This window comes from Taurulus bubalis (genome assembly GCF_910589615.1).
Source record: "Taurulus bubalis genome assembly, chromosome: 5".
Lineage (NCBI taxonomy): Eukaryota > Metazoa > Chordata > Actinopteri > Perciformes > Cottidae > Taurulus > Taurulus bubalis.
This window is the reverse complement of record NC_136593.1, coordinates 26,898,556-26,919,025: the sequence shown is the minus strand read 5'-3', so window position 1 is coordinate 26,919,025 and position 20,470 is coordinate 26,898,556. Positions and strand designations below refer to the sequence as shown.

The 20,470-nt window shown below is 41.3% G+C and overlaps 2 protein-coding genes across 2 annotated transcripts; one reads left to right on the top strand and one right to left on the bottom strand.

The window, feature by feature from the left end:
- Positions 1 to 2,007: 2,007 nt before the first annotated feature.
- LOC306736318 (uncharacterized protein) lies at positions 2,008 to 3,543 on the bottom strand. The gene is made up of 4 exons (XM_079217936.1): positions 3,258 to 3,543; positions 2,891 to 3,178; positions 2,456 to 2,769; positions 2,008 to 2,352 (listed from the first exon to the last, which is right to left on the bottom strand). The coding sequence occupies exons 2-4, from the start codon at positions 2,937 to 2,939 to the stop codon at positions 2,335 to 2,337; spliced, it is 381 nt and encodes a 126-aa protein (XP_079074062.1). The 5' UTR covers positions 2,940 to 3,178; positions 3,258 to 3,543; the 3' UTR covers positions 2,008 to 2,334.
- Positions 3,544 to 6,235: 2,692 nt separating this feature from the next.
- Positions 6,236 to 18,998, top strand: dgkab (diacylglycerol kinase, alpha b). Its single transcript, XM_079218571.1, has 24 exons — positions 6,236 to 6,350; positions 6,900 to 6,985; positions 8,741 to 8,817; positions 9,052 to 9,199; positions 9,609 to 9,683; positions 9,826 to 9,875; positions 10,598 to 10,672; positions 11,006 to 11,122; positions 11,275 to 11,392; positions 11,597 to 11,685; positions 13,195 to 13,305; positions 13,386 to 13,484; positions 13,564 to 13,614; positions 14,608 to 14,681; positions 14,833 to 14,907; positions 15,074 to 15,159; positions 15,241 to 15,330; positions 15,410 to 15,570; positions 15,649 to 15,713; positions 15,809 to 15,899; positions 16,539 to 16,719; positions 16,873 to 16,993; positions 17,209 to 17,269; positions 17,510 to 18,998. The coding sequence occupies exons 2-24, from the start codon at positions 6,913 to 6,915 to the stop codon at positions 17,588 to 17,590; spliced, it is 2,169 nt and encodes a 722-aa protein (XP_079074697.1). The 5' UTR covers positions 6,236 to 6,350; positions 6,900 to 6,912; the 3' UTR covers positions 17,591 to 18,998.
- The last annotated feature ends 1,472 nt before the right edge of the window (positions 18,999 to 20,470 follow it).

The following is a 20,470-nucleotide window of genomic DNA, read 5'->3' as shown; positions in this document are numbered from 1 at the left end:
GGCGAGAAGACATCTGCCCGGTCCGGCGTAGTCATGGACGGGTCACGGCACCAATGTAACCACTGTGAGATGTCTTCTGCTTATATGACTCTCCTGAAGCTGCTTTGGTTCAACACCGTTTTATTCATGTGTCTGCATTTAAGACAAGGACAAAGGACACTTGTAACAGTCTGCTTCTTGACAAGGATCCTTTGTTACTGAGCAATAATACAGTATTTATACCGAATAAATACGGTGAACATTAAACAGTGATCGTATAGTGATTTATTTTACATAATAAAACAAATGAAACAGAACAGAAAATATCTCTCTCTTAGAAACATGAGAAATACAAAACAAAACACCACCACAACAGAACAACACACTGTACATACCTGAATTTAAGACAAGGACAAAGGACACTTGTAACAGTCTGCTTCTGTATAAAAAGACGACATTGTGTTAGCATCGCGCGCTGGCGTCACGCTAGCATACGCTAACTACTAGCGACGTTAATGTTGACAATAAAACGAGTAGTTTACGGAATACAAAACCAGGTGAATACAGTAACTTTACAACAACCAACGCCCGCTCAACTCTCACATACTTTTATATTATTTACACAACTTTTCTACAGACATTCGGACATATTACCTTGACAAGGATCCTTTGTTACTGAGGATTTCCTACAGTCCTTTGCGGTATATATACAGTGCAGGTACACATTTACAACAGCAGGTGGCACAGTTTTCCCTTTTTAGCTGGATTTATAATGCATCCTTTTCAACTATGTTACATATATATATACACTTATATATATATATATATATATATATATATATATATATATATATATATATATATATATATATATATAGAGAGAGAGAGAGAGAGAGAGAGAGAGATATAACATTGCAAACAATTCGGTCGAAAGTAATAAGACACCGCTGTAGTTCAAAGTAAAAGTTACATTAAAATCTTAAGTTATAAACCTTAACCTTTCCCTCAGTCAAACTGATTTAATGTGACTGTGAATAAATAATAATGATTGCTTGTTAAATCCTCGAAACAGAATTATATCTCATGTTTAATCGATACGTAGACATCGGAGCCAGCGGATCATTTCAAAAAGTCCAGCCGAGATCAGGCTGCTGTCGGCGGGCAGCAGAGCGCTGACGGCCCGGTGCTGCGGGGCTCACGGTCCCGCGAGCAGGACCTCAACCCGTCGGCGTATCTTTTTAAGTCGGCCGATTCTTGAGAAAGCGACCACAGATTTGATGCTTAAACAACTAACTTCTCGCCTGAAAACATCCTAAAATTACATTTTGTGACTCAACAACGGTAGTATTCAGAGAATGTCAACTTTCAGTTATGAGTTTTCTCATCCGTCATTGTTCCCCGTTTGCTGGTCAAGAACGCTCAAGTCTGCTCTGACGCATCCCCGGTAAAATGGGCGGATCAAGTCACATCCGGGCATTTTCACCGTTCTTGGCGAGAAGCGGACTTTTGAATTGGAACAGTACTTGGGCCGCGACTGATGACGTTTCACGAGTCCACGAGAACACAAGTACAGAGAAGAACGCTCATTGAGAAACGGCCAGGATATGGCTCATTCTTCTCTGTGAAAGCAGGGGGGCTTTGCGGGGGATAAGCACACGGACAAAGGGGTTTGCGGCCGACTGCAAGGTTGGTGGTTCGAACCCAGCCAAGGGCAAAGAAGATGCTGCACATCTGTCCTGGTTGCCTGGTGCTGAAATGGACTATATGAGGTCACCAGACAGCAGCTGGACAGCCTGAGCTTTATGGTCCATGTACAGTTATTTATTTATTTATTCTCATTCACAGCTGTATGAAGGTCCACATCTGGTCTCCTGATCCTGGACTCCATGAGGTCATCAGACAGCTGGACATCCTGAGCTTCATGGTCATGTTTAGTTATTTATTGTCATTGTCATGTCACCATTTCTATCATAATGTCGAGAGCTTGTATTTAAGATCATATAAGAAATAATAAAGCTTCAAACAAAGTTCCGATTGCAAGACTTTTATTGAAATAAATAACAAACACAAAATAAAAGATGGCAAATAGTAATAAATAAAGAAACAAGATAAACAAACTAGTGTGTGTATATATACATATTATAAAAGCAAACAATAAAATGTCCCTCATCCAGAGGAACAGCCGACATGCAAAGAAGGGGTCGGGGGATGCGGGAGGCTGGGTGTAGATGGGCCGGGTTTGGGGGGGGACCACCAGAGATTCAGCTCACCGATGAGTCGAGACCTCCCCCCGCCGTCCCTGGTAAACAGCACCCGACCGATCCACTGCTGCTGCTCTGCAGTGAGAGCTGCCTGCTAGGACTCGGGCAGCAACTGGTGAGACGACACAAACAGACGGGACATCTTCATACCTGAGGACACTTCATGAGGGCAGCAGAGACACATGAGGCCTCATGTGTTTGACAGACAGACTCACCTCAGCGCTGTCGGCAGGTGGTGGGGGAGGGAGGAAGGCTGGACCGGGGAACTCCTCCTGTTCCTCCGGTGGCGGCGTCCGGGTGGCGCCGTCCAGGTGGCGGCTGCAGGCGGCATACGGGTGGCGACTGCAGGCCGGGCCGAGGTAGCTGGTGACTGCATGAGGCTGCACCAGGCCGTCTTTGTCCTGCGTGGCCTCCAGCAGCTCCTGGTCTGTGGGCTCATGCGGCACCGCAGAGTCACCAGCTCCAGGATGTGGTGCTGAGGAGGAGGGAGGTGGAGCGAGGAGCGAGAGAGGGGCCTGTACATCTGAGGCTTAAAGAGAAATAAACGGTTTGGGCTGTAATCACATGATGAGAGAAGAAGCAGGAAGTAAACAGTGCACACAGGAAGTTCAAAAAAGATGAATTAACTCTATAATTTATGCTGGACTTACCTGGAAATGCAGGCTTAGGGCCCACCATCTTCTTGACCTGGGCCTGCATTTCCAACGCAGACAGAGAACGCCGTCCAGAGACAAAGGCCGCAAGCGACGTACCTGATCTTTTTTGAGTCCTCAGACTCGTACAGGCTCTGCAGGGTCTCAAATTTAAAGTCCCCGAAGCCAACAAGGGCCTGTCCCTCCTGACCGGGCTGGCGGGACTTCCCCCTCCTCAAACGCACAGTGGAACCTGACTGCCTCCACAAAGCCAGGGTACACTGAGGAGTAGCGGGTGAAGGCGTCCTGCAAGTTCACAAAGGAGGTTAAAACTGTCATTTCTCTCATTTGTGCTATGGCATGAATGTGTACTGAAGGACTCCACCTTGTTGGCCATCAGCGGGGACTGAGACGCTGTCCTCTCTCGCTCCTTCTGGTGGGAGGAGACCAGGTTCACTCAGTAGCCCACGTCGTTCTCCAAGAGCCAGTGGAAGGTCTGGCCCTGATACTGACCAAACTGTAGCTTCCACCGGCTCAGGACGAGGGCGGCGTTGGCAGGGTCACCGCCCTCGGAGACGGCGTGGGCCCTGGCCTCTGCCTCCACCTCCTCTGGCTGCTTTGGCCTGTAGGGTTGGCCCCTGCCGACCTTCTGAGCCCGGGCTGCTGGCGAGGCCCTCAGCAGGAGAGTTCCATTGGAGGCCCTCACAAATGTTGGATGTTCCATCTAAACATAAAGAGGAACATAATAATATTACTATGAATAGTATGTGTATTATTATAATATATACACTAATATATAATACAAGTGTATTAAATAGACAGTGTGTGACATATAATATATACTATTATATATACTATAATAAGTTATAATAAAAGTGCATTGAACAGACAGCAGTGTTATCAGCTCAGCTTGCTGCAGGCAGGAGCTACACGTGAACAACAGGTTTAAACAGCAGCGACCCCCGCCCGGTAACACAATCATAATAAACTGACTATAATAATATTGAAATATAAAATAAAAGTGCATTGAACCGACAGCAGTGTGTTAGCAGCTCGGCGCTGCGGCAGCCGCACGTCAACACAACACGTCAATAACACGTGAACACCAGGTTTAAACAGCAGCGACGTCCGCTGCCATAATAAATAGACTATAATAATATATAATATATAATAAGAGCATTGAACCGACACCTAACAGCGCAGCGGAAGCTACACGTAAACACAACACGGCAATAACAACAGGGCAGACTGGCTGATTATAAGTAACTCCGGGACTGTCAGCCACTAATAACAGCACTAGTATGAGCACTAATATGTCACACAGTCATATGTAACAGTAGTTAATAAGCACGGCGTCGATAAAGTGTAATAAAATGTACTCGTATTGTACTCACGTCAGTGTGGTCCGCTGTAGCGAGGATCCAAGATGGCGGAGCCTCGGGACTTTCCGGAGAGGTTCGGAAGGTGAGACAAGTTCGTGAGATGAGACAACCGAGCCATCTGATTGGACGGCAAAAGCTTGGATAGCGTGATTGGCTCGTACAAGTTGAGACAAGATGAGACAGATGAGACAGAGAAGAATGTTTTCTAGGGAACGGCCACTGTCTCGTGATCACATTACATCACTGGCATCACATCCAGTGATCTATGGCTATCACGGTGGTCCAATGGTTAATGTAAGGGCCTGGAACACCAGAGACCCGGGTTCGATTCCGTTAGACTCTGGGTCTTGCTGAGATTTGCGGCTCAGTGACCCTGACATACACTGCAGGGTATGTCGCATGGGGTCCGTGTGTCAGGAGTTCGCTCCCCGTGGTAGTCAGGTGGGTTTCCTCCGAGTTCTTCGGTTCCCTCCAAGTTAGAGGACATGGAATACAGGCTATATACAAGAATTACAGGCGATATACCCCCCACTGGTATATCGTAGGTATCGTAGGTAGTAGCTGAAAGTAGTCCTCCAAACTAAAGTTGGCACCAAAATACAAAAAAAAAAAAGTGTCAACAAAAAACTTTTTTTTCTTTTTTCTCACATTTTTTTTCTTTTTTCTAACAGGAAAAACAGGAAAAACATTTTCATTTTATTTTGAAAAATGCAAGTTTGAAAGTCTTTTTTGTGCTGATGCAAAGCTATTAAAAACACATTAACGACTATCTATTTATTGAGTCTATTTTCACTTAATACTCCGTAAACTGAAGAAAAAACACTGAATTAAATTCATATATGTAAATGTATATTTATCTTAGTTGTATTGGTTTTGGCAAACTTATGTTTCCAGGGACATTTTTCTTCATCCAAAATCCATCCAGAACCACTGGTTTAAAGCCGCTTATAGTTTTAGTTTGAATCAAAACTATCTCCAACAATAAGACAGGCTTTAAAAGATCAATAAGTATCAATTCACACATTAAATCAACAAGAATGATTTGAAACAGGGTATTAAGAGGGGCTTGCTTTTTCACTTTGGATTTTTATTTACCATGTACCAACACATACATTTTCAGTATAATTATTTTAAATCTTTTAGACTTGTGTAAGCAATGCAGTTGAGTTAGTATAGTAGTAGTACAGTTCAAGTGTGATGGTCGACTTATTCCTGAAGAATATACTCTGTAAACAGCAAGTGGACCTTAAGTTGACAAACAATGACCATGTTTGACAAAAAAAGTCCATGATAAACACATTTCGCATGTGATAAATGAACATGACATACAGTCCATGTGATTTCCAGATCCTATGTCAATTGTAAAACACTGTCACATGTTATGTAATAGGAAAAACATAATTTCAGGTCATCACTTTAAATATTTCACATGTGGGACATTACTTTGCTCAATACATGCACAGTAGGAATATTATTATACAATTATATTATTATATGCATATATGCAAATAACGTGTCCATTGCATTGGGCCCAGATGATTGGTCTATTTATTTATACTCAGTGGCCATGCATCTTTGCATGACTCCTTTCTCCTTTTACTTATTTTTTCTACAATTTACTGTCTCTTGTCTTGACAATTTGATATCAAATAATGGCAATTGGCAAAACTCCAGTTCAGGTCCACTATGCTTTTTTTTTTGTCTTTCTCCCAGCCAATTTATGAGTTCACATAATAATATAACATTCATCCAAATCTGCTCATTCAGTCTGTTAACGCGGAAGAGAGCCTGCACCCCATTTTAAGGCTTAAAACCGCAGTATTTGGAAAATGTGTTGACTTGTTGGCAGGGTACAATAAAGCAAACAAAGTGCACGTGCGCGTGCGTTGGCTACACGCGCGTGTTGGTGCCATTAACTGTGATTATGTCGCGAATAGCTCCTCCTTCTTAATCCCTTACATCCGCTAATACCGCGACAGACTTTTACAAACAAGCACCAGCTGCCGTCAGCCAACACGTCAACGTCCCGTGTTGTGAAGCTCCGAGTTCGGGACGCTTCTTTATTTATCTCCGCTGAGGTCTGAGGAGAAAGGAAGGTAAGGAGCCTTTATTAGTGTTCAGCCCTCATCGTGTGTGGACGGCTGTGCAGCACTTAGAGAGCAAAGTACAAAGTCCTGCCTGTCACTCACTCAGATGGGCTGCTTCAAATAATAAAAGCCTAATCCTGTGTGATGGACCCTTAAAAGCTTGGTCTTAATTGATAAATTGTGATGTGCTTTGGTGTTTGGACAGTACGTTTCTGATTAAGCTGATGGGGTATTACAGTGCTTTTTGTGAGATAGGAGACTTGTGCAGAGAAGATAAGTGGACACGTGTCCCAGCATAATTCATATTTCTATACAGGCTGGTGTTAAATGAATTGTTCTTTTCTGCTGGTGACAGTCGTAAAGCTTGTACAGCTTGTTATTGTGGTATGTCTTCACAGGGGGACGTGTTTACTCACTGCTGGTATTTGCAACCCAAGGAATGGCGGCAAACCAGTTATTGTGACTCACCTACTAATCAAAAGACTACCTCCTCAACCTCTTTGAGGTTAAGGCTTCATCCTGGTGTTGTTCTCCTCCCTGTCGTTTCTCTTTGCTCAGTCAGCTGCTCGCCATGGCCTCATCTGAGGACACAGAAGGGTCTCTCACTCCGGTGGATTTTATCCAGCTGCAGCATTACATGGAATGTAAGTGTCATCTTCTCACTAACATGTATTTCAACAGTTATTAATACTACAGGCATGTCAATGCTGCACCTAACACATAAAGAGACCAGCTGAAGAGGTAGTTTCCTCAGTACTTGCTGTGTGGAGCACAATCTGTCTTTTGGGAAATATTTAACATTGTGTACAACTGCCTCTATATTTACTTATGACTTTATACGTTTATATAAAGAATAATGATTTCTATTGTTGAAATGAAACTAAGTGCATGAACCCAAGAATTGTTTACATTTTATGCAAATGTATACTTCTATATACTGATTGAACTGTGTATAATGTAATTTAAATGAATTCCAGCCAGACAAATACACCTTCACATTAATGCATCAATAACAATGGTCAAATCATTTACTGTAATATATAACAATCATAGCTTGACTTTTCATACCTAAAGAATATTTTTCTACTTCTGTAATTTTACAGAGATTTGTAATGCAAGTATTTTATGTATTTTGTAACTAAGTACATTTACTAAAATACTATACTAACTATAAGCTTAAGGTACTTTATTTGAGTCTTTTATTTCCGTGCCACTTTCTACTTCCACTCCACTACAGTTCAGAAAGAAATATACATTTATTTCACAGCTTTAATTACTAGTTACTTTGCAAATTAATATTAATATTTGGATACAACACATATTAAGAGGTTATTAATTATGATGTTAGTTATAAAGGAAACTAACCAACTAAATATACAAGTACAGCTGGTGAGCTACTGTTTTAACAGCGTGGTGTTAGTACTTTTACTTAAGTAAAAATATATGAAAATATGAAAACTGTATCCAACATGGATGATTTGGAAGTTGTGAGAAACACAATGGTTGGATCTGTGATGAGTGAAGGTAGAGGAAGAAACAAGGACAAGAAGAGAAGAAGAGCCGGACAAGCTCACACACTTCAATCAATCAGAACACTCTGGTAATCATATACATGTACAACACAGAGAGGAAACAGGAGGGGCGTTCTGAAACCTCTGCATGTCATCCTGTGTGCAGAATACAGAATATAGAAACTGAGAGAATTGACAAAAGTGCATTCTGATTAATTTGTCTGTGCAGACTTCTCTTATACCTGATTGATCACTGAATTACTTGAATGAGTTTCCAGCTACTTTCAAACTTGAGAATCTGTCCTTTGGGAGGTCGCTCAACGTTCACAGAGAGCGAAAGCAGCAGCAGCCACTAGACATCGGTGGTCACATAAATTACGGAGGAAGTTCCTCAACACAAAATAGATCCTCCGAGGACCATTCAGCGTCAACACAAAAACACAAACAAACAACTCCAAACTGTAAGTGCATGTGCTTATACGCTGCACTTCAAGCTAATACACAATTAGATAGACCTGTTGACAGGAAGCAAAAAGGCTAAACATATTCAGCTGAATGAAATTAAATGGGTTTGTAGGCTTTTAGTGTTGGGAGGGGGTCACTGTTGGATAACAGATTAATAGATGAAAGGATAATACACTCGCTCTTCTCAACAGCACAGGATACACACGCATGTCCACAATTAGTGATGAACTCCCTTTTGTTTCCTGTTTTAGCTCTCAAATAGACAAAGAGCTATACTAAGAGCCTCTGCTCCCAGTTTTACTGTAGGAGTTTTCTTTTCATTGATCGGGTTCAAAACAGATTCATATCAGAAAGTAATTGGAAATAATTGTATTAGTTTGTCCTCTTTGATTTCTAATCCACTTCCGGATGTTCTCTTTGCAGACAGCAGTCTTAGGCTGAAAGATGTGATGAAGGAGTTTCACCCTGGTGGTCGGCTGGCCCAGCACAGCTTTGGAGAGGTGAGTCTAGCAACAGACCCATTATACATGTGGGAAGTCTGGCTGTTATTTTTAATAATGTGAACTTGTGTCTTCATTTAAGTTAACATTACGTTGTGCTACCCGTTAAGTAATTAGTCTCTGTTTTCCTGTAATTAGTTCCAAATGAAATCGTTTTTTTCTTTCGAGTAAATTGTGAGGGAATTACCTAGAAATTACATTTGACCTTGAATCGAGTTTAATTTCTTTCCACAGTATGTGGACGGGGAGGGTTTCTGTCTTTTTCTCAAGACCTACCTCGAAGTGGATGACTTCCCCGCAGATTTCGCCCAACGTCTTTTTCACTATTTCCAACACGTGGAGCACGATGCGTCCAGCAAGAGCCCTGCGCCGCCCAGAGGAGGTACATCTATTTGAAAGCCTGATCTCTTTTTACATAACAACATGGATCAGGCAGGTGTTCATTGGAACAACTTTACAGTCTTGCTCAGCTCTGAGTGAAAATAATCAGAGCACGCTACAAAGAGCATTTCCTGTTGGACACTTTGTCCAACGCCCACCTGTTTGTTTGTTTGTTTGTTTGTTTGTTTGTTTGTGTTTATTTGATCTTGTAGAGCTGCGTCACAGGAATGAAGCCGTAGGCGTAGAGTAGCTTTGGAGATTACTGCACTTGTTCAGATAACCAACCTTTGCTTTTATTGTTTTATTGCTGCAGTCCAGAAGTGAAAAGAACATGCTGTTTTAAATCTCAGTAATGTAATGAAGGTTTCCAATCTGGTCAAACGGTTGATTCTGTCTTTCTTTATCTTCAGGTGGGGTCTTTCTTCGTGATGTGTCCTGCTACTTCTCAGTGCTGGAGGAAGGACAGCCACGCGAGAAGCTCGAATGTTGGTTTCATCCTCCTTTTGAACATTTCCTGACAAATGCAACTGCATTTCATGAACATTTTGCCACTAATGAATGAATAAGATTGATGATCTGGAAGGTCTGAGGAAGTGAAATGGTTGACTGACTTTGTTTTGTTTCTAGTTACCTTCAAACTTTACGATAAAGACTGCAACAAACTCCTGGACAGCTCTGTAAGTTGCTCAAAATCACTGACAAGTTTCTCTAGCGGCTGTGTTTACGACATGCGCCTCACCTCACAACATGTGTGGGATGCCTTTTTCTTCACTTGCAACAGTTGACACATATACATTTATTGTTGACAATCAGTTCTGCAAAATGTAAAAAAAGGTCTCGTGTGTAACTTACTGTTTTGTTTTGTTGGTCTTAGACCCCTTAAAAAACACTGAAAAGTCAAATTATTTAGTTCTGGAGTATAAGTATTCTCTCTATATGTACTTTATAAGTTGAAATGTTGATAGATGCAGAACAGAAAATGCCGCTGACAGTGAACACCCAGCTAATGTATTTCTTGCTGGTGCAAAAACATTTTAGCGGCACCCAGAAACGTTTTTCTAAATTGTAGATAAAGGCTAATTAATACTACAGACCTGCTCCTCCACTGCATATTTGAAAAGCCGTATTTAAGATCTTTTAGATCTTAAAAGTCTGATAATCAGAAACCGTTAAGACCAAACAGGTCTTAAGCCAACCTTAATAAACAAACAAGTAATAATCAAATAATAAGACCTAACTGCAGTTGGACTATATTTAACTTCCATTTATTATTTTGTATTTTGTGGAGGTGTATACGTACTTAGATTGAGTGGCTGTTTTGTTTGTGTCAGAGGTCACAGTATTTTGCGTAAGATGAACATGGTGACTGTGAGTGTAAACGCTGTTGTCTCTCCATCAGGAGGTGGATCGCATCATCACCCAGATGATGCGAGCTGCTGATTACCTCGGCTGGGACGTCACTGAACTCAGACCAGTATGAGTCTCATTTTGGTCCATTTTTTATTTTTAAAGCTTGTATGATTTTTTTATTCTATCATTTTATCATGTATGCTTTTTCAGAAGTCGTCTACATGAGGCGTGTGGTAACATGTATTTGTATTACATCAGAAAGAGAGCTTAAGCTGAGCAGAGCTTGAGCAACTCACTGCCCCTAAAGGCCTAAAATGTGTTAAATGCAGTGGTCAAATTGAATGTATGTATGTGGTGATTAAAATAAAGTTTAATAACAGCAGCTGACAGATGCAAAAGGAAGTTTACTATACAAGAGTTAGACGATGAGTAAGCAGATGTTTTTGTAATTGGACAGGTGCTCAAAGACATGATGACAGCAATCGATGTGGATGACAGTGGGACTGTTACTCTGGATGAATGGGTGAAGGGAGGCATGAACAATGTGCCTTTACTTGTTCTGCTTGGACTTAAGGTGACAGAGCAATAATTTCACTCCATGTACAACACTTACGTTTCCCCACAGTAGCCCCTGTTTTGTTATTGAATGAACCAACTCAAAATAGTTTTTTTCAGTGTAATCAACTGCGGTTCCACTTTTCTTTAATTAAGTCTTCTTACCCACAGATGACAGAGAGAGATGGACAGCATATTTGGAGGCTGAAGCACTTTAACAAGCCGACATACTGCAGCGTGTGTCAGGGCATGCTGCTCGGCCTCAGGAAGCAGGGACTCTGCTGCACCTGTAAGAACTCATGGCGGCCACTAGGGGGCAATCATGCACCTCATACGCAACACAAGCAGAGGAGTCACGCCTTTACTAGTTCACTTATAACTTTTATTATTATCCATTATTAGATATATTTTGCAATCGAATCATATATGTTTTAGTTAAGAACACTTGATCTTAAACTCAGTCTTCCCGGTTACATCTGTTCTTCTCCCTCAGGTTGCAAGTACACCGTTCACAGTCATTGTGCCAACAAGAACCCTGAACCCTGTGCCCGCACCTTTGGCGGATATAATAAGGAGATTGACGTAAGGACACACACGACAACTCCACTTAATTTCCTTCAAACTTACATTTACTGGAGCTAAATTAAAGGATTAGTCCATTGATATTCGATGTCAACAAATCCCATGACAAACAACCAAAACCAACATTGCATTCCACTTAGTCCCACCCTTCAAACGCAGACTGGCCAATCATAGCGTAGCATTAGCCAGCAACGAACTGGCTCACCTCCATATATACTTTCATGCAATTATTTCAGGTTTTCTTCTTTTTCCGGCTGCTTTTGTGGATTTGGAGTCATTTTTTCTATAATATTTATTCAAAGAGTGACATTGTGGGGTCTATGGTGACTCCAGCTCTGACATCTTGATGGAGTAGCACCAGGGGGCAGAGCTTAGCAAAGGGTCCATTTGTTCTTTTTCTGTTGAAAAAGACAGCAAAGATGCATTTTTTTAAAAGGCAGAAAATGTCTTAAAACAGAGGGGCGCAGTAGTTTTTGTAAATGTCATGCAAAAAGAGAAAATAGTGCATTTGTTGGGGATGGGGACTATTTTCAGCTGCTGATTGATACACAGTTGGTGCACCAGCGTAGTTCCTTATTCAGGATGGTGGATGTGCGATTGACTCAAAATAAACTGCAACAGTGAGTCTCATCTGTGTTTTTGAACAGCGAAGCTCTACATCCGGCTGTGGATGTATCAACATGTTCGTGATCAATTCAATCAATCAAGAGATTTGCCGACAATTAGAAAATGATGGAATATGTTACATTTTATCTTTTAAAGTTGTTGTGTCACATTTAAACCAAATCTGTAAAAAGTTATTTTGTCTTTAAAACTATTGTTTTCAAGGTCAAGAATGAACTGAAAGCTCACATTTGTCAAGTGAATATGTCCAAAGTACTATTTTTACTGTCCAAAAAACGACAGGGAACGTCACAGTGCATTAGTCTGTAATAAGTGCAGCCCATCAGTGTTTTTAAGTGCAGATTACAGCCAGCACAGTCTGCTCTGCAAATCATCTAAATGTCCTGATTTTGCACAAATGTAAACAACGAGGTGTTCACTGTCTTTTTTTCTGTGTAGTGTCACAACCACAACCACAACTCACAACTTGTAAAGGATCACAGCAGTAAACTGGCCAAGTTTCGTCAGCCGCTTCCAGAGGTGCCAGGGCGCTCTCCGGATGTTTGTTCTGTTGATGCGTGTCTGCTAGTACATGGTTATCCAACATGTCGTGAATCTAACGCTGCCTCCGCAGTTGCTCTGTTGAGGGTGTGGTCTGTGCTGAGTCTTTGAAATTCAACTATAACATGTTTACTGAAGTCATTCCGTTGGTTTGTGGTTTGGCACCACTGCAGAGAACATGAATGATGTTTTTCCTGGAACGGAAGTTGGTTATTGCCTAAGACTTGACATTATGAGTAGAAGAATAAGTGGAAATGATTCTGGGGAATTGGAAATGGGCAAAGTAGTAGTTGTGAATTACACCTTTTCTTCAGCCTCCTCTTTTTCTCCTCCTATTTGCCTCAGATAGCAGCTCACGACTGGATCAGAGCGGACTGTAAGTCCACCAAGTGTCAGGTCTGCCACAAGAAGATCAAGACTTTAGGGGGGAGGCGTTGTGTGTGGTGCCAGGAGCTGGTGAGGAGTGTGTGTGCGTGTTTGGACATGAATTACAAGATCTCTTTGCTCTATGTAACTGAGACTTGACTTCTTTTAAGCGTCACGATGAGTGTATTTTCTCTGGCTTATCGTCCTGTGATTGTGGGCCACTGAGAGATCATATGCTGCCTCCATGGGCCATACACGCCGTCTCAAAGGTGAAAAGAGCAGCACCATTTTAGGATAATTGTAAGTTAACTGTCTGTTTGTTAGTTAACTGTCCCGTGTTTCCTGCAGGAGGAAGACACCAGCTTGTTAAACGTCACCCCTGATGGCCACATCCTGCAGGTCTGCTGTTATCAAATCGTCCTACACACTTTTATTCCTTTTCCAACTGTAGACCCATGTGTTTTCTTCACGAGGTCTCCTTCAAGTTGTCCTTTCAAACTACCATCTGCATATCAATGCTTTTGGGAGAATCTCCAAATTTAGGGATTCATCATGTTATTTTTGGAAGATTTTCATGTTAAAAAAGGACTGTGCCAGTGTCTTTGGAGTCTGTTTGTAACAGGATGAAGTCCTGGTCAAACAGGCCTGGGACAAACCCACTGGTCCAGTATTTACATTTAAAGATACTCACCAGATACTCACCTCCTGTCACAAGCTTAAATATTGTTGGTTTCAATATATTCCAAAGGAAGCAATAGTAAAAAGTACCAACGCGTATAGAGAAACTTCCTGCAGCATAATCCACTTTGCAGTTTGGCTCAGTTAGCTTTGTGTCCTTATGAATGTGCATTCAATTATTTTACTTTCACTTTCAAAATGTTTTAAATTGAATATTCCTAAAATCAGGCTGTGGGTAGCACTGTCACCTCACAGCAAGAAGGTTCGATCCCCGATCCCGGGTGGTCCCCGTGGCAGTGTGGGTTCCCTCCGTGTTCTCCGGGTTCCTCCCACATTCCACAGACATGCAGCTTAGGTTCAGGTTAATTGGAGACTCTAAAATTGCCCGCAGGTGTGAAAGTGAGCGTGAATGGTTGTCTGTCTCTACATGTACGCTGCAATAAACCGGTGACTTGTCCAGGGAGAACCCCGCCTACGCCCAATGTCAGCTGGGATCGGCTCCAGCGCCAATTTCAATATATCATCATAATGTTTAAATATGAAGGAAACTAAAACTTTCTTTGGTGAGAGACACACAGAGAAGTCATGGTGTATGGTGTTCATGTATAAACCAAGCCTATTTCCTGACTGTGTCCATACATCCTTTCATATGACGTATGTGTTCTTCAAATGAGTTACATAATCCATTGGATTTTAATCTGTATTCTTCTTCAGATTGTTCCAATTCCAGACACCCACCCTCTGCTGGTGTTTGTGAACCCCAAAAGTGGAGGAAAGCAGGGCGAACGGTAAGCAGCCTGAAGTCTCGACATGTTTGTGTAACTTTTTTTTACTTGTGGTGTAAAAGTACTCCTTCCTTTTTTATGCCATTTTTAGAACATGTCACCTCTCCCTTTCGCGTTGTGTTTATTTGTGTGTGTGCTTCTCTGTTTTCCACAGAGTGCTCAGGAAGTTTCAGTACCTGCTGAACCCACGTCAAGTGTACAACCTTTCCAATGGAGGTCCTGCTCCAGGGTACAGTTCACTTTCACCACTATAACTTTAAACTTGCGCTTCTTCACATTAATGATGCCACTACCTGCACACTGCCACCCATGGTCAACCTGAGATAGGCTCCACATTCAAACATTATAATACACAGACATAACTAATGGCTCCTACGATGCCTTGGTTTCTTCAGACTACACTTCTTCCACAATGTGCGTGAGTTCAGGATCTTGGCGTGTGGAGGAGACGGCACCGTTGGATGGGTCCTGGATGCTATAGGTACTGTGGGTCATTTCGGGGTTTCTGAGCGGTAATTAAGATCAACATCTCTAAGGTTGAATAACGTGCCTGTGATTTCAGACAAAGAAGACCTGAAGGGGCATCCTTCAATAGCTATCCTGCCTCTGGGCACCGGGAATGACCTAGCTCGCTGTCTACGCTGGGGAGGAGGTAAAACCATCAGCACATTCATTCTACACCCTGGAGCCATGCATTTACTTTATCTGCTTCCTCTATTATTCCACAAAAGGCTACGATGGGTCAGACTTGAGAGAAACCCTGAAGGAGATCGAAGCTAGTGAGGGGGTTTGCATGGACCGTTGGAGCATCCAGGTGATACCAGAGGACCCCCAAGAGGCTGGGGACCCTGTGCCCTACACGATCATTAACAACTACTTCTCTGTTGGAGTGGTGAGTCATTGCCTCGGCAGGAAGGAATGGTAACATCATGCATTGAAACGCGAATACATTACCTTATGACTTTGACAGGATGCCTCTATCGCTCATCGTTTCCACTCCATGAGAGAGAAACACCCCCAGAGGTTCAACAGCAGGTAAGCATTCATAGAGTCTTTTCAAATAAAAGGTGTAACAGAGATTTTTTTTTCAAATAATAAAGGTTAATCTGTTGTTCTCTTTTGTTTGTAAGAATGAAAAACAAACTTTGGTATTTGGAGTTTGCCACCTCTGAAACCATCTCTGCGTCTTGCAAGAGGCTGAAGGACCTACTCATGATTGAGGTTAGAATATCAATACATCCATGAAGCTGTTGGGCCAAGTTACACACATCATTGTCTCCACCAGGAGGAGCATGCAATGGATTTGAGTGTGTGTGCATGAGTGTGCACCTCTTTGTCTATCCATGGCTAATCTCGCATTCTGCTGCAGAAATCTCTGTAATATTTTGCGTGCCCAGTTATTCTGCATGTTGCGGTGTCTCTCACTTTCTCAAAACACCTTTTACTGCCTCTTTGATACGGCCACTGACTGCCTTGTGACTCCTCACACTCTCGTCACTTTTAGTGTTTTGGTCGGTGTGTTTGGCTAACAGCTAACAGCTAACAGCTATTGGAACGACCAGTACACACACTGTTGAGTGTATCACCGCCACTCAGCCACTGCTAAGCGAGCAGCCAGCTTGGTGTGTTTCATTTTATTTTTGGCAAGATTGTATGAAATGTTTTTTACAATCCCTTACAGTCCATTCCTAAAGAGGTGTTAGCCAACTGTGGGTTGTACTCATTCAATCACACAATACAGCAGTGACGGTTGCAGACACACCTGCCGGAGATCTGCACTCCGCTGAGTGAACCTGTTTCGTCAAGTTTTTTTAAGTTTTGTTCAGTGGTGTAACCAACTTGTTGTGTTGCCTCCACCAGTGCTGTGGAAGAACTCTGGACCTGAGTAGCAAGTCTCTCGAGGGCATAGCTGTCCTCAACATACCCAGCATGCACGGAGGCTCCAACCTCTGGGGCGAGTCCAAGAAGTCTGATAGTGGGCCAGTGGTGGAGCCCAGTGAAGTTATTACTGACCCTGAACTTCTTAAAATAATCTCTCAAGGTTTGTACTCTCCTAAATCACCAAAAGAAATGTGTCCAAATATTGTCAGTAAGCCTTCTCTGCCTTCTTGCGTGCCGATGCCATCAACATGGCTGTTTGTAATAGCGATTGAATCTTTTACAAATTCTTTGTGTGTGTTTCGTCCCTCTGCAGATATGAGTGACAAGCGCTTGGAGGTGGTGGGGCTGGAAGGAGTCATAGAGATGGGACAGATCTACTCTGGACTGAAGAGCGCCGGGAAGAGACTAGCTCAGACTTCCCAAATTACCATCAGGTTGTGTACTTTTACCTACAGGTGGACGCCAATGACAAATAACACCTGACCAATAGGTCAGGCATATATGGGGCCGTTGTTGTGCATTGCATTTTCTTGCCAGGTGTTTTAGCATCTAGCTATGCAGCCTGGGGTAAACAGACACATATTTGACATAATTTTCAGAAAAACAGTATAAATAGCATCGCATAATTAGATCTCTCCTCCGTGTGCAGGACAATCAAAGCCCTGCCCATGCAAATCGACGGGGAGCCCTGGATGCAGCCTCCATGCACTGTAAGTGACAGAAACCAGTGTAATTCAGTGCGAAGAGACGTTACATATGAGATTCATTAAAGTCAGTGATTACAGCACCGTAGTGTACAACAAAGTAAATACAATCATTCTTAAATGTATTCTTACATTTGTTCTGTGCAGATAATCGCACCACGGATAAGATAAACAATATCTCAGTACATAAATCCGTCATGAATAATGAAATTGTTGATCACTAAAGCTGTTTTATATGTATTATAGATCCACATAACTCACAAGAACCAAGCTAACATGCTGATGGCTGCACCAACAAAACCAACCGGCTTCTTTCACCTCAAATAGATCAACGCTTCCACAACACCCTCCAGTCTGCCAAGGGGCACCACCTATTTTACTCTAATGATGCAGGATGAGTGTGTAACTGTGTGTATATTATTCAGTATTAGTGTGTATGTCCTTTAGACTTAATCACTGATATAATTCAACATCATTTTAAAGTACAGACATCTTGCACGGCAGAGACTACAGTGACAGAACAAATCTAAAGTGCAAATTTCACTACACAGTCTGAGTGTTGCTATTGTGTGCCAATTTAAATGTAATGCAATATTTTTTTTTGTAAATTAAATAGCAGAGCATGTTGTGTATCTACAGTGTGTGGATAAGGAATACATGTGTGTATGTTATGTTGGGATTGTGTTATGGTTAATCACATAAATACAGTAGTTTCATCTGTACTTCCTAAGGCAGCTGGTGATGAACTGGCTTTGTTCCGGATTCAGAAGTTCACAGCAGCTCACATTGTTCAACAACACTTATCTTACCTGTCTGCTCCCGTGTCTTTCCCTGTCAGTGTTTATTCCAAATATATAATGTCATTATTTCAGTGGAAAGCAATGATGTGAGAAGATAAAGATTAGTGCTGGACTGATGGGGTTTGACCCAAATTCACCAAGTTTAGTATAAAAACAGCATTCCACTGTATTTAATACATTAGGTGCACAATGTTTTCTTGATGTTGTTGTCCTATAACTTTGATGACAATTTTAACTTTGGATCTTTGTAACAAGTTGATTCCTTCCATTGCTTAGGCTTTTTCAATGTAGTCACACAATACACAGAAGCCTTCAGAAAGGTAATAAATAAGATGTATTCCACCAAATAATATATTTTGTGACTTGAAAAATGTTAACGAGGTTTTGTTTTTGTGATCTGCATCATGTGTCTTTCAGGTGTCAGTAGTCTTGTGTTGTTGTGTTGAATATTACTGCAAACATTAGTACAAGTGTACATGTAACATGCCACCCTGTTCATGTTTTATCTTGTCTTAATGTCAGATTGTGTAGCTGTCATTTGCATGTGTGTCTTGACAATGTTGCATACTCAGTTTCAGTGATGCTCATACAGCATCACATTGACAACATTTATTGAATTTTCCTCCGAAATAATTACAATATGTTGCCCCACCACGAGTCTCTTTGGAATATACTGTCCGACCTTTTTATATTTGGGTTTGCACTGTGTGTCGCAGCTGAATATGAAGCTCTCACATGAGACAGACTTGTACCATAAGGTGCGACAGAATTCATTATGAGGATACAAAATAAAAACATGTCATCTAAATGTTAAACTCTTTTAAATGTAAAATGGCAGGGTACCTGAATGTCTACATGGTCAGATACATCACACTTCTTAATAACATGCTGCTTCAACTGCTTTCAAAGTAGAAAAACACACATTTCCCTGTAAAAACATATTTAACACAGTGTGAACTGTACTGCTTATCTGCCATAAAGGTTGTTTATGAGCACTCATCAATGGTTATATTGAAAAGTATTGACTTGTGCATTTATTTAAAGTATTAGGCTATATGTTAATGCAATAATACTCTGCATGCAGCCCACTTATTGAAATTCTAAATCCGAGTTGCTTAAATCGCCCTAAATCCAAAGCATGGTAGCGTACAGTGAGGCAGGCTTTGCATCAGTGTGGGAGGGAAAGCAGGAAGCCTAATCCAGCAGTGGAAACAGAAAACGTTAGGTTCAATGTAGATGACGTGTGTTTGTGTGTGTTTGTGTGTGTGTTGAACTCTTGTGAGAAGGCATCAGACATTACACATAGGGAGTCACTAATGACGGAGGAAAGAGCAGAGGGAAGAGTTGGTTGAAATTAAAGATTAAACAAAGATATTTTCATACTGCAAATTAAAAAGCAAATCTTAAAAAGTAGGTGAGATATATCTTATATTTAGATGTGAAATCTATTTTGACGTTTTTGAGTGGGAAGGGATTATCCAGTGCTGGCAAAGCAACACTGAAATGAATCAGAAGTTGTCATCTTTGTTAAGTTTACTTGTCAAAAGACACAAGACGGGTCTGTCAAAATATACCAGTGCTAACTTGTGATAACATACGGCATACAAACCAATTTTAGCACACATTGACTTATTTCAACACCATACAAAAACAAGTAAGAACAAGTCAGATTGTTGGATCCAGACTGTGGTCGAGCTTCAGGTACATACATGGACTACATCATATAATTGGACTGTTTAATTGATACAACACCTGTATAATTAAAACAAGCAATGTCTGTCTTCTGTCTTTGTATTTATGTTTGTGTACTACATGCCAGCATGTCTGTTCTTGCACGACTGAGTGAAAGTGACAGAAAGAATCATTTCAGTCTAGCCTGTCATTTTATATTCATACTGCATAAAACACAGCCTCATGCACAATCCCCTTGAATTGACTCCGCTAACGCAGGTTTATTGAGCTCCTCTCCACTGCTTCTCACTTCCTTCATACTTAAGAGAGAAACTAAAGCTCTCCCAGTGTAAGTGTTAGTGTTAAGTGTTTTTGACTTTCTGGTTATTGTAAAATAAGATCAAATAAAATAATCCTTTATTAGTCCAGCAGCGGGTAAATTTACAGCAGCAGAAGGGGTAGTGCAAACATGAGACATACTAAAAAAGAAACAAGAAAAAATAAGTATTATAAATAAGCAAATAAGTAATAAAAACAGTAATGAAAAACAGTACAGAATCCACAATAACGGAAATATTATGTATACAGACAGAATAAATATTCTTGGATGTGTTTTTCCCTTATGATAATTGGATGTTGTGAAATTTATATAACATAATTAAAGTGTTCATACATAAGTCAAAAAGTGATATTTTGTCAAATGATTCCAGCTTAACGTATTCATTGATAAATGCTC